The sequence below is a fragment of the Oncorhynchus tshawytscha genome, unplaced genomic scaffold (assembly GCF_018296145.1).
Source record: "Oncorhynchus tshawytscha isolate Ot180627B unplaced genomic scaffold, Otsh_v2.0 Un_contig_564_pilon_pilon, whole genome shotgun sequence".
Lineage (NCBI taxonomy): Eukaryota > Metazoa > Chordata > Actinopteri > Salmoniformes > Salmonidae > Oncorhynchus > Oncorhynchus tshawytscha.
This window is the reverse complement of record NW_024609738.1, coordinates 332,501-346,246: the sequence shown is the minus strand read 5'-3', so window position 1 is coordinate 346,246 and position 13,746 is coordinate 332,501. Positions and strand designations below refer to the sequence as shown.

At 42.6% G+C, this 13,746-nt stretch overlaps 2 protein-coding genes and 1 long non-coding RNA gene across 3 annotated transcripts in view; all 3 read left to right on the top strand.

The window, feature by feature from the left end:
* The first annotated feature begins 1,109 nt into the window (after window positions 1-1,109).
* Window positions 1,110-5,037, top strand: yeats4 (YEATS domain containing 4). Its single transcript, XM_042317426.1, has 7 exons — window positions 1,110-1,365; window positions 1,657-1,776; window positions 1,894-1,960; window positions 2,050-2,144; window positions 2,616-2,705; window positions 2,842-2,929; window positions 3,961-5,037. Exons 1-7 carry the CDS (start codon window positions 1,315-1,317, stop codon window positions 4,128-4,130), a joined length of 681 nt encoding a protein of 226 aa, XP_042173360.1. The 5' UTR covers window positions 1,110-1,314; the 3' UTR covers window positions 4,131-5,037.
* Window positions 5,038-7,225: 2,188 nt separating this feature from the next.
* Window positions 7,226-7,843, top strand: LOC121845673. Its single transcript, XR_006082684.1, has 2 exons — window positions 7,226-7,361; window positions 7,394-7,843. It is a non-coding gene; the product is annotated as an uncharacterized LOC121845673 (long non-coding RNA).
* Window positions 7,844-11,003: 3,160 nt separating this feature from the next.
* LOC112241360 (fibroblast growth factor receptor substrate 2) overlaps window positions 11,004-13,746 on the top strand; it is an 84,564-nt gene continuing 81,821 nt past the window's right edge. The window contains exon 1 of the mRNA XM_042317433.1: window positions 11,004-11,849. The gene's annotated coding sequence lies outside the window, so the exon portion shown is untranslated. The remainder of the gene's footprint in view (window positions 11,850-13,746) is intronic.

The following is a 13,746-nucleotide window of genomic DNA, read 5'->3' as shown; positions in this document are numbered from 1 at the left end:
CATGAAGAATGACGGCTGCACATTTTCTGAAGTAGTTGCTATTCAATATACTTAATGTGTTCCTCTTCGCGTTATAGCAAAGTAAGGAAATCATTAAAGTGATGGAACTATCAAATATATTATCAAATATACAAGATAAATGTCTCAATCAGACAGGATTGATTATTGCATTATTACACTGCAGACTAAAACACTGTCAATGTGTGTTTATTTCAGAATATATTGCTATTTTAATTATATGATTTATTAGACTATTTGCAGTAAGAAAAAAGGCAGTAGGTTCTCTGAGTTTGTACCACCTTGTGCCTTCTCAAAAAATAAAATAATCGAAACTACATTGTGACTCCATTTATTCTGTTTATTAGTTACGATATGAGGCTTTTGGATATATTTATCCAAATTGCAACGATCGCAAACAAGTCAATAGCTGATCAAGACCGTGTGCAAAGCAGTTGGTGTTGGCGAAAGGCTGGCAGGTGGTAATCTTGTGGTTTCATTTTTTGCAAACGACTCGATATCGCCATCTGCCGGCCTTTGGGCTACAGTTGTTGAGAAATGCTTATAAAAAAACAACTAGTCCGAAACCTTGGCTCACATTAAACACATGTTATTAATTTCAGTAGCCGATGTGGACGTCAGCATGTGGTATTATGTATAAACGGTCTAGCTTCGATGATCACTCGAACCCTGACTCCTGTCCAGAAGAGAGTCTGCAGAATGATTCGGAACGGGTCGTTCACCAGCTACCCGGGAAGCCCTCGGAATCATCTCATTGGAGAGCAAACGGGAGCAGATCTGCCTGACATTTGCTAAATACTTCACTAAACTGATCAATGCACACACCATATTGCCCAGGGGCATTAATAATTCCGTCTTTAAAGCTCCTAAAATGTATTTTCTTTAGCTGCCAGCCTCATACATTGTCGTTGTATTATTGTTGTTTTGAATATATTGTATAGTTGAACATTGTATTACATGTTTTGCTAGTTTAGGATTTTACTATTTGATGATTGTAAATTGCTTTACACAATTCAGTCTATATGACTGCAATACATTTACTACTACAGGGCACAAAGCAGAACATTAGACAAGAGGACCGGAATCGTTTTAGCTCCCGTGTTCACATCGGACCACGAACAATGTAACGTACTTCCGGTGCTTGTTTGGCTGGCAATTTGAAATGTGTACAATGTAAAATCGTGTTGTTTTCGTAGATTTAATGGCAATCTTATTAAATGACACGTTCCAAATCACTACTGCAACAGTCCTATAGTGACATATACCAGTTTAACGCCACTTTCTAGTCTCTATACTATGTTGAAAAGGATGGCTGAATTTGGACCAGATTCCGGGGGTAGAGTGAAGGTAGGGGATGGATGTCAATAATATTTGATACCGGTAACTATAATATGATCGATAAAAAGTTTTATGTTAATAAGAGACAATTTGACTAAGTGTGTTCCCTAATTATAATATATATTTCCTTTTTAATAAGTCTATGGAAGCGTGTCAGTGAAGTGCTTGTCGTGAAGACACGGTTGGAAAGGCAGGCAACAAACCGCATCACTTCTTACTATCTTTGTTAGCCGGTTCACCATATTATCATCATTGATCTGCATGATGTTGCAGAAAACATCATTTGTCTGTTATCCACAGGGTGTTACGATCGTCAAACCCATCGTATTCGGAAACGTTGCTCGGTATTTTGGAAAGAAGCGAGAGGAGGATGGACACACTCACCAATGGTCTGTGTACGTGAAACCATACAGAAACGAGGTAAACTCAACTGTCATCTTGGAAAATGGATGGTGTTGACTTCAATGTCTCATTGGATAATGATAATGATAATGATCATTGGATAATACAGTATTGACCTGACCAATTATATTCCAGGATATGTCTGCATATGTGAAGAAAATACAGTTCAAGCTACATGAAAGTTATGTGAATCCACTCAGAGGTAAAGTTTGTAATGTTTCCACGTATGAACAGTGATGTCATTTGTCATGAATGTAGGGCTCATGGTGTTCTCTTTCTGATCCGTCGTAGTCGTGACGAAGCCTCCGTACGAGATCACAGAGACGGGCTGGGGAGAGTTTGAGATCATCATCAAGATATTTTTCATCGACCCCAATGAGAGGCCGGTGAGCGGTGCTCGACTATGTCATTTAGGGACCTGGTTCCAATCAAACGTGATTATTATAGCACCTTTTTTTAACAGAGGATGCATTTCAGAGTGTTAACACAATAACATAACAGGAAGGTGAGAAAAATACAACACGTTTTCTAAATTAGGACACATTAAAATAGGAAAACAATAGTTTAATAACAGTGGACTTGAGACTACTTTTTCATTGTACAATTACATTATTTTTATGATACAATTCCCCCAGTTACATGATTGTGTGTCTGTCTGTGTGTATGTATGTCTGTCTCTGTCTCTGTCTATCTATCTATCTATCTATCTATCTATCTATCTATCTATCTATCTATCTATCTATCTATCTATCTATCTATCTATCTATCTATCTATCTATCTATCTATCTATCTATCTATCTATCTATCTATCTATCTATCTATATCTTTATCTTATCTAATCTAATCCTATCTACAGGTGACTCTCTACCACCTACTGAAGCTCTTCCAGTCTGACTCCAGTGCCATGCCCAAGAAGACAGTGGTCTCTGAATTCTATGATGAAATGGTGAGACATTTTATTTATTTATTTATTTTTCAAACAGTGAACCAAAGAGAACATGAGAAAGGAAGTGAAACCAAGGTGAGGAAAGAAAGCAGAGAGGCCCCGTCTCAACTCTCTGTCCTTCCTGTTCCTCTCTCAGATCTTCCAGGACCCCACAGCCATGATGCAACAGCTCCTTAGCACCTCTAGACAACTGACCCTGGGGGCCTATAAGCACGAGACTGAGTGTGAGGAGCACACACACACACCTGTACATTTAGTACCTCTAGACAACTGACCCTGGGGGCCTATAAGCACGAGACTGAGTGTGAGGAGCACACACACACACCTGTACATTTAGTACCTCTAGACAACTGACCCTGGGGGCCTATAAGCACGAGACTGAGTGTGAGGAGCACACACACACACCTGTACATTTAGTACCTGACCCTAGACAACTGACCCTGGGGGCCTATAAGCACGAGACTGAGTGTGAGGAGCACACACACACACACCTGTACATTTAGTACCTCTAGACAACTGACCCTGGGGGCCTATAAGCACGAGACTGAGTGTGAGGAGCACACACACACACCTGTACATTTAGTACCTGTAGATCCATATTGTAACTAGTAACTACTGTATCTAGCTATGTCTTTATTAACCCTCGTCGGGCAAATGTGTTTCAATGCAAACGACAGACATCATCAACTAGATTATTATTTTTTTCTTGAGAGGCTGGTTGGGGGCCCGGAACATAATTACAAATCATTTGTAGACTGCAAATTGACCTCAAAGAAGCCCAAACAGATATAATATTTGACTAAAGCACCATTTCAAACCTGGCTTACATGTGTATATATATAATCACATCTCTCTATCATACATGGGAATCCTTGAACACATTTTCCCAAATGAAAATCACTTGGAGCTGATTTCCTGGTGTTGTTAGTCTTTTATGTCCAACAATGAAAAATAATGTCTCAGAAAACTTGGGGAGCCTATTAAAACCACCAGCGGGTCCCCAGTTGGGGAACCCTGCAGTAGCGGCTTAGATTAAAAGTCCATGGCTGCGTTTACACAGGCAGCCCAGTTCTGATCTTTTGCCCAATTATTGGGTCTTTTGACAGATCAGATCCTTTGCCATTGAGATCAGAATTGGACTGCCTATGTAAAGGCAGCCAATAAAACCCAATGTCTTTGTCCTCATTGTTCAGTGACACCACAGCAGTGCTGAGTGGACAGTGTCACTGGTGACTGACCCTTCCTGTGTCTGTAGTTGCGGAGCTGGAGCTGCGGACGCGGGAGAAGCTGGAAGCAGCGAAGAAGAAGACCAGTCAGGAGATCACAGACCTGAAGGATAGACTGAAGGCCAGCAGAGAGACCATCAACTTCCTGAAGGGAGAGATACGCAAGCTGGAGGAGGAGGACCAGATCAAAGACCACTGATACACACACACACTGGGTGAATCTCAATTGTATTATCTTGATTCCTCATACCTTCTCTCCTTGCATCCTTCTCAAAACTCATTGGAACACAAGATATGAGGTTCCTTGTCTTGGATCTTCTCTTCCTATGTGTTTTGAGAAGGAGATGAGAGAGGACGCAATGAATCATGGATATACAATTGAGACACACCCTAAATTCCAAATCAACCTATAGGCCATCTTCCCGAGGCACCCCTGTAGATCTGAAGGGTTTGGATAGGTGGATGCAATATGGTGCTTGTGACTCACCTTGTCTTCTGATTTCTGATAGGCTGGATGGAGTTTACGCCTTCCACCTATCCAACCCCTTCAGAGCAAAGGGAGGTGCCAGGGAGGAGGGGCTAGGGATGGATTTGGAAATTGCCCTAGTCTGGAATCCACACAGAATATCACTCCATTTTACGATTGTTTAATTCCATAATATAATATCTGTCATTTCTCAGATGCTTTCTGAGTGACTTAGTCATGCTTGTGTATGACTCCAAAGTGACTTAGTCATGTGTGTGTATGACTCCACAGTGACTTAGTCATGCGTGCGTATATATTCGTCGTACGGGTGGGTCCCTGGAATGGACTCCACTATCCTGGCCGTACTGTCACCATGCTCATCCTGCCAGTACTGTCACCATGCTCATCCTGCCAGTACTGTCACCATGCTCATCCTGCCAGTACTGTCACCATGCTCATCCTGCCAGTACTGTCACCATGCTCATCCTGGCCGTACTGTCACCATGCTCATCCTGCCAGTACTGTCACCATGCTCATCCTGGCCGTACTGTCACCATGCTCATCCTGCCAGTACTGTCACCATGCTCATCCTGCCAGTACTGTCACCATGCTCATCCTGCCAGTACTGTCACCATGCCAGTACATCCTGCTCATCCTGCCAGTACTGTCACCATGCTCATCCTGCCAGTACTGTCACCATGCTCATCCTGCCAGTACTGTCACCATGCTCATCCTGGCCGTACTGTCACCATGCTCATCCTGGCCGTACTGTCACCATGCTCATCCTGGCCGTCACCATGCTCATCCTGGCCGTCTGTCACCATGCTCATCCTGCCAGTACTGTCACCATGCTCATCCTGGCCGTACTGTCACCATGCTCATCCTGGCCGTACTGTCACCATGCTCATCCTGGCCGTACTGTCACCATGCTCATCCTGCCAGTACTGTCACCATGCTCATCCTGCCAGTACTGTCACCATGCTCATCCTGCCAGTACTGTCACCATGCTCATCCTGGCCGTACTGTCACCATGCTCATCCTGCCAGTACTGTCACCATGCTCATCCTGCCCGTACTGTCACCATGCTCATCCTGCCAGTACTGTCACCATGCTCATCCTGGCCGTACTGTCACCATGCTCATCCTGCCACAGGACCTCACATCATTATGGATGATTGCACTAACAATGGAGACATGTAGAGGTATTCAGTGTGAATAGCAGACTTAACACTGCCTAGCAGAATGGTTTTATATGATCATGTACATAATAAACAAGAACACTGAAGATAATCCATTCCTCTCAGATTCACCACAGATGGCTCTCAGTGCAACATGTCCCATTTGTGTAGACTGGTCTGAATGTGAATAGGTTTTGAGCTTCTGTTTGACATTTTTCTTTGATTTCTCCTATGTTCAAAATGATTAGAACACAATTGTTAGAACTGATGGATCAAACATGTCTTAGATGCTATTCAGGGTTATTATTTTGTCAAGGATTTGATCTCTTAAAACCACATCTGGATAGCCTGGCCAACTGTCTCAGTATCAATACATGTGTCAATTGTAAATGAGAACTTGTTCTCAACTTGCCTAGTTAAATAAAGGTGAAATATATAAAAACCCTCTTGATATTTTACCTTTATTTAACTAGGCAAGTCAGTTAAGAATAAATTCTTATTTTCAATGACAGCCTAGGAACAGTGGGTTAACTGCCTGTTCAGGGGCAGAACAGTACTTTGTCAGCTTGGGGATTTGAACTTGCAACCTTCTGGTTACTAGTCCATCGCTCTAACCACTAGGCTACCCTGCCGCCCCATATGACTTCACTTCTTGATCACCATTAAGATAAAAGATCGAGAACGACAGCAGGTATTTTCGTTTCTGTTGGAGAGCGCTAAAACTGTTGTTTCCCTTGTAAGGAAACCGGAGCGCTGTAATGTTGAATGAATATACAGCCTCGGCATTACCCTTCCACCACCACTAGAGAGCGGTGATGAGCAAATATTTATTGGAAGTGGGAGGTGGCAACAATTGTTTTATATTCCAAGAGAAAGGGAGGTGGCAACAATTGTTTGTATTGGAAGAGGGAGGTGGCAACAATTGTTTGTATTGGAAGAGGGAGGTGGCAACAATTGTTTGTATTGGAAGAGGGAGGTGGCAACAATTGTTTGTATTAGAAGAGGGAGGTGGCAACAATTGTTTGTATTGTTTGTATTGAAGAGGGAGGTGGCAACAATTGTTTGTATTGGAAGAGGGAGGTGGCAACAATTGTTTGTATTAGAAGAGGGAGGTGGCAACAATTGTTTGTATTAGAAGAGGGAGGTGGCAACAATTGTTTGTATTAGAAGAGGGAGGTGGCAACAATTGTTTGTATTAGAAGAGGGAGGTGGCAACAATTGTTTGTATTAGAAGAGGGAGGTGGCAACAATTGTTTGTATTGGAAGAGGGAGGTGGCAACAATTGTTTGTATTAGAAGAGGGAGGTGGCAACAATTGTTTGTATTAGAAGAGGGAGGTGGCAACAATTGTTTGTATTAGAAGAGGGAGGTGGCAACAATTGTTTGTATTAGAAGAGGGAGGTGGCAACAATTGTTTGTATTAGAAGAGGGAGGTGGCAACAATTGTTTGTATTAGAAGAGGGAGGTGGCAACAATTGTTTGTATTAGAAGAGGGAGGTGGCAACAATTGTTTGTATTAGAAGAGGGAGGTGGCAACAATTGTTTGTATTAGAAGAGGGAGGTGGCAACAATTGTTTGTATTAGAAGAGGGAGGTGGCAACAATTGTTTGTATTAGAAGAGGGAGGTGGCAACAATTGTTTGTATTAAGAGGGAGGTGGCAACAATTGTTTGTATTAGAAGAGGGAGGTGGCAACAATTGTTTGTATTAGAAGAGGGAGGTGGCAACAATTGTTTGTATTAGAAGAGGGAGGTGGCAACAATTGTTTGATATTCCAAGAGAAAGGGAGGTGGCAACAATTGTTTGTATTGGAAGAGGGAGGTGGCAACAATTGTTTGTATTAGAAGAGGGAGGTGGCAACAATTGTTTGTATTAGAAGAGGGAGGTGGCAACAACTGTTTGTATTAGAAGAGGGAGGTGGCAACAATTGTTTGTATTAGAAGAGGGAGGTGGCAACAATTGTTTGTATTAGAAGAGGGAGGTGGCAACAATTGTTTGTATTAGAAGAGGGAGGTGGCAACAATTGTTTGTATTAGAAGAGGGAGGTGGCAACAACTGTTTGTATTGGAAGAGGGAGGTGGCAACAATTAGAAACAACGTGTGAGTGAAGAAGGACAGGGGCTTTTTGCATCAACAACAGGTGCATAGCAGCATTAATAGCGTATTGTATTATTACATATTGAACAGCATTCCTTTATTCTGCATTTCACTTCAATTGTTATTGTAGTTTTTTAATGAAAACGAATTCCCCAGTAAAATCTAAATCTAATACATGGTGAATGCTGCAGTGAGTTTAGTAGATGGCCGACTGTTCATTTCAGACTCTTCAAAACACAGAATACCACTAGTTAGTTAGAGGGTACAACTGAACAGATTGTGTGGCCCTCAACCCACACATCTCCAAAGAGATCTCAAATCAAATCAAATTTTATTTGTCACATACACATGGTTAGCAGATGTTAATGCGAGTGTAGCGAAATGCTTGTGCTTCTAGTTCCGACAATGCAGTAATAACCAACAAGTAATCTAACTAACAATTCCAAAACTACTGTCTTATACACAGTGTAAGGGGATAAAGAATATGTACATAAGGATATATGAATGAGTGATGGTACAGAGCAGCATAGGCAAGATACAATAGCTGATATCGAGTACAGTATATACATATGAGATGAGTATGTAAACAAAGTGGCATAGTTAAAGTGGCTAGTGATACATGTATTACATAAGGATGCAGTCGATGATATAGAGTACATTATATACGTATGCATATGAGATGAATAATGTAGGGTATGTAAACATTATATAAGGTAGCATTGTTTAAAGTGGCTAGTGATACATTTACATCATTTCCCATCAATTCCCATTATTAAAGTGGCTGGAGTTGAGTCAGTGTCAGTGTCAGTGTGTTGGCAGCAGCCACTCAATGTTAGTGGTGGCTGTTTAACAGTCTGATGGCCTTGAGATAGAAGCTGTTTTTCAGTCTCTCGGTCCCAGCTTTGATGCACCTGTACTGACCTCGCCTTCTGGATGATAGCGGGGTGAACAGGCAGTGGCTCGGGTGGTTGATGTCCTTGATGATCTTTATGGCCTTCCTGTAACATCGGGTGGTGTAGGTGTCCTGGAGGGCAGGTAGTTTGCCCCCGGTGATGCGTTGTGCAGACCTCACTACCCTCTGGAGAGCCTTACGGTTGTGGGCGGAGCAGTTGCCGTACCAGGCGGTGATACAGCCCGCCAGGATGCTCTCGATTGTGCATCTGTAGAAGTTTGTGAGTGCTTTTGGTGACAAGCCGAATTTCTTCAGCCTCCTGGGGTTGAAGAGGTGCTGCTGCGCCTTCTTCACGATGCTGTCTGTGTGAGTGGACCAATTCAGTTTGTCTGTGATGTGTATGCCGAGGAACTTAAAACTTACTACCCTCTCCACGACTGATCCATCGATGTGGATAGGGGGGTGTTCCCTCTGCTGTTTCCTGAAGTCCACAATCATCTCCTTAGTTTTGTTGACGTTGAGTGTGAGGTTATTTTCCTGACACCACACTCCGAGGGCCCTCACCTCCTCCCTGTAGGCCGTCTCGTCGTTGTTGGATCTCCCACTCTCTTTACCTCTCACTCTCTTTCCCTCTCTCTTTACCTCCCACTCTCTTTCCCTCACTCTCTTGCCCTCTCACTCTCTTTCCCTCTCTCTTTACCTCCCACTCTCTTTCCCTCTCTCTTTACCTCCCACTCTCTTTCCCTCTCTCTTTCCCTCACTCTCTTTCCCTCTCTCTTTACCTCCCACTCTCTTTCCCTCTCTCTTTACCTCCCACTCTCTTTCCCTCTCTCTTTACCTCTCACTCTCTTTACCTCTCTCTTTCTCTCTCACTCTTTCCCTCTCTGCCTTGTTGAACGCACCATAGCCTACCACTGAATTACAGTACATCTCAGACATTGAAAAGGGAGAGCCATGTGATTACAGTGTTTGGTAATGACACGCGAGGTATAATAGTAACTGATCTGGGACAGCTTGAAGCATCCATGTGGCGTCCCAAATGGTACCCTATTCCCTTTATAGTGCACTATTTCTGGGGCTCTTGGTCAAAAGTAGTGCACTACATAGGGAATGGGATGCCATTTGAGACGATGCAGGCCGTGTCAGACCACAGTCCTGTAATCTCCCCATCTTCTCCATCATTGGTTCTATGGAAACCTAGTCATCGTATTGTTAGGCTGACTTGTTAACAATGCACATATTCAACTGACCACAGGCACAAAACCTATACAAGGACTCTCTCTCTCTCACATACACAGGGAGATACATCTCTCTCTCTCTCACATACACAGGGAGATAAATCTCTCTTTCACATACACAGGGAGATAAATCTCTCTCTCTCTCTCACATACACAGGGAGATAAATCTCTCTCTCTCTCACATACACAGGGAGATACATCTCTCTCTCTTTCACATACACAGGGAGATAAATCTCTCTCTTTCACATACACAGGGAGATAAATCTCTCTCTCTCTTTCACATACACAGGGAGCTAAATCTCTCTTTCACATACACAGGGATATAAATCTCTCACATACACAGGGAGATAAATCTCTCTTTCACATACACAGGGAGATAAATCTCTCTCTTTCACATACACAGGGAGATAAATCTCTCTTTCACATACACAGGGAGATAAATCTCTCTCTCTTTCACATACACAGGGAGATAAATCTTTCTCTCTCTTTCAAATGGAGATAAATCTCTCTTTCACATACACAGGGAGATAAATCTCTCTTTCACATACACAGGGAGCTAAATCTCTCTTTCACATACACATGGAGATAAATCTCTCTCTTTCACATACACAGGGAGATACATTTCTCTCTCACATACACAGGGAGATAAATCTCACATACACAGGGAGATAAATCTCTCTCTTTCACATACACAGGGAGATAAATCTCTCTCTTTCACATACACAGGAGATAAATCTCTCTCTTTCACATACACAGGGAGATACATTTCTCTCTCACATACACAGGGAGATAAATCTCACATACACAGGGAGATAAATCTCTCTCTTTCACATACACAGGGAGATAAATCTCTCTCTTTCACATACACAGGGAGATAAATCTCTCTCATACACAGGGAGATAAATCTCTCTTTCACATACACAGGGAGAAAAATCTCTCTCTTTCACATACACAGGGAGATAAATCTCTCTCTCTTTCACATACACAGGGAGATAAATCTATCTCACTTTCACATACACAGGGAGATGCATCTCTCTCTCTCACACATACACAGGGAGATACATCTCTCTCTCACATACACAGGGAGATGCATCTCTCTCTCTCTCACATACACAGGGAGATACATCTCTCTCTCTCTCACACATACACAGGGAGATAAATCGCTCTCTCTTTCACATACACAGGGAGATAAATCTCTCTCTTTCACATACACAGGGAGATAAATCGTTCCATGCATGCAGAGACTGCCCTGGCCTCTGATCCTATAAAGATCAGACGATAAAGATTAATTAAATAAATAGACGCTGAGCTCTGGAAGGAATGCTTGTTTATATTCCAGCGTTTGCTTTAGAAATATCCTCAAGCTTTACACTGGCATGCGCTCACTAAGGCCCACTTGTAATGTAGCCTACTGTCTGGGTCCTTCGTCAATTTGGTGCCGTTCTGGAAATCCCAGGATCTGACTGACTATTCCCTGTCTACTAGAAGTTAGTTACTGCTTATAAGCAGGAATAGAATGGTAAGGCTTTCAAAGAAGATAGAATACGTTTTTGCTTTTGAAATAAACTTTGAAAAGAATTTGACTACGACTCGACCCGGATGCAGTCTAGGGATACTGGCGTGTTCGGGACGAGATCGAGGCACTGCACTGCCTGAGCTCCGGGAGGGGAGCTGCCTGCTGGAGAGAGTTGCTGGGCGAGTGAGCGATTTACTACAACAAGACAGGGCGACAGCGAGAACAACTTCAGCACGCCTAACTAGTTACTAGGTATTTTCAAAACGAACAGAAAACAAGGTCGGAAGGCAGCGCGGGAGCTATTTATAACATTGCTGCTGATAAAGTGCCAAATTGGTCACGTTCGTGAAGTAATATTTTTGCGGGGCGACAGATCGGAGGAGGGACGGGAGAGTGAAGCACTTTGATGTGGGCTGCTGATGATTGTAGCAGTGAGGAGAAGGGATTTAACAACTTTCCTAAACACATAAACAAGGGATTCGTGGCAATATTTCCCGAAATACATCTCTGGTTTACCCACGAAGCTTTTCCTCGGTAAGTATCTCCTAAACTTCCATGTTATTTTGTATTTCTCGCCAACTTGCCATCTGTCTTTTGATTCCTGTTTGTTCAAATGTCATTTGATTCCCGTTTGATTAACAAGTAGAAGTGACTAACTGGCTAATTATATTCGTTTGCGAGGTAGAGTAACTAACTATTATATAATATAACTGTAGCTTACTAGCGAATGTATTATGTTCTTCTATGGGAAGATAAGAACTGGTATGCGTTATAATCGCCAATTTTTATGGCCCCACAATTGTATTTAATTTAATCCAGCTATTTACTGTACGCAGCTAAAAACCACAAGAATCAGAGCAACAACAGTACCACTGGTTTCAATACAGACATTGGAAACTGAATAGCTAAAAATCATATTGCTATAAATAAATAATCTACTAGAAAGTAGTCAACTTTTTTTTCTAGTGTTAGACTGATCGCATTATATTTTCTGTTTTCATACCAAATGACATCGAGCTTGTTTTATTGTTCCGCATAGTTACAGAGTTGAACAACATGCACATAACACATCACACCACACCACTGATAAGTAAAGCTAAGTGTCAGTCAATTGAAATGTAAGTTTCTAAACAGTTTTGTTTGTTTGTAGTGACAGTTTGTTAGCTGTGGTTCGGTAATGTTTTCCATGATGTCGTCAATGAGTTTACTCTGTGTGAGTGTCTTCGTTCTGTCGAGAGAGCAACAACATCAGACGGATTGGAAATGTGTTCATGCACTTTACTCAAATGATCTTTAATAGAAAGGAACGGGATTTGTAACGAACTAAGACATGCCATCCTGGACCAGGCTATTCACTGTGTTTGTCAAGGTAAAGGACGTAATGACTGGTTCACTGTGGCTCTCACTTAATAACATGTACGCCCTAGTCACTCCATTACCTGTCAATCATACCTGCAGTTTACAACGCAGTCAGAGTGTCGTTACCTCAGTCGACTGATGTGGTCGGAAGGGCCGTATAGAAGCTGTTCTTGTCTGTCTACCAGCACATCAGGACAGTGATAACAGGTCTGGTTTTAGCAATGTGTCAAACTGATCTATAGACAAAGAAAAGACCAAGGGGTTGAATGGACTATTTCTCCCGTATGTCCTACTAAACTGCACGTTCATCTGCGATTGGTTGGTGAGGGTTAGTGGTTGACTTTTCCAGCTCGGACAACATGTCAAAAGTCAAGCCTTGAGGTCATCAGTGCATTTTTTTAACCATTCATTTGTTAAATGACTGGGTCGGTGTTTTCCTCTCAGTCATCTGAACTGTAGATCTGTGAGACTATGCTGGTTAGTATTGATGGTTATTCAAATCATTCAACTCCCCCTCTCCAGTCCTGAGGGTCAGCTTGACATGGTGGTAGTGTTAGAGTGCAACGCTTTGGGGGGGGACTTTGTGCAGACAGATGGTTTAAACTAACACAACACCCACTATAAACACTTTCAGCTCCGAATATGGGATCTGTCTGCTGTGGAATCCTACCCTCTGAAGTGTCAATCAGAAACTCCAGGTTTTTCAAAGCCTCTCTGATGCAGAGACTTTTTTTGCTCTCTTTCTTTACCCTTTTCTCTCTCTTCCCCTCTCTCTCTCTCTCTCTCTCTCTCTCTCTCTCTCTCTCTCTCTATCTCTCTCTCTCTCTCTCTCTCTCTCTCTCTCTCTCTCTATCTCTCTCTATACTCTCTCTATCCCTCTCTCTCTCTCCTCTCCTCTCTCTCTCTCTCTCCCCCTCTCTCTCTCTCTATCTCTCTCTATACCTCTCTATCCCTCTCTCTCCCCCCCCCTCTTCTCTCTCTCTCTCTCTCTCTATACTCTCTATCCCTCTCTCTTCTCCCCCTCTCCCTCTCTCTCTCTCCCCCTCTTTCTCTCTCTATCTCTCTCTATACC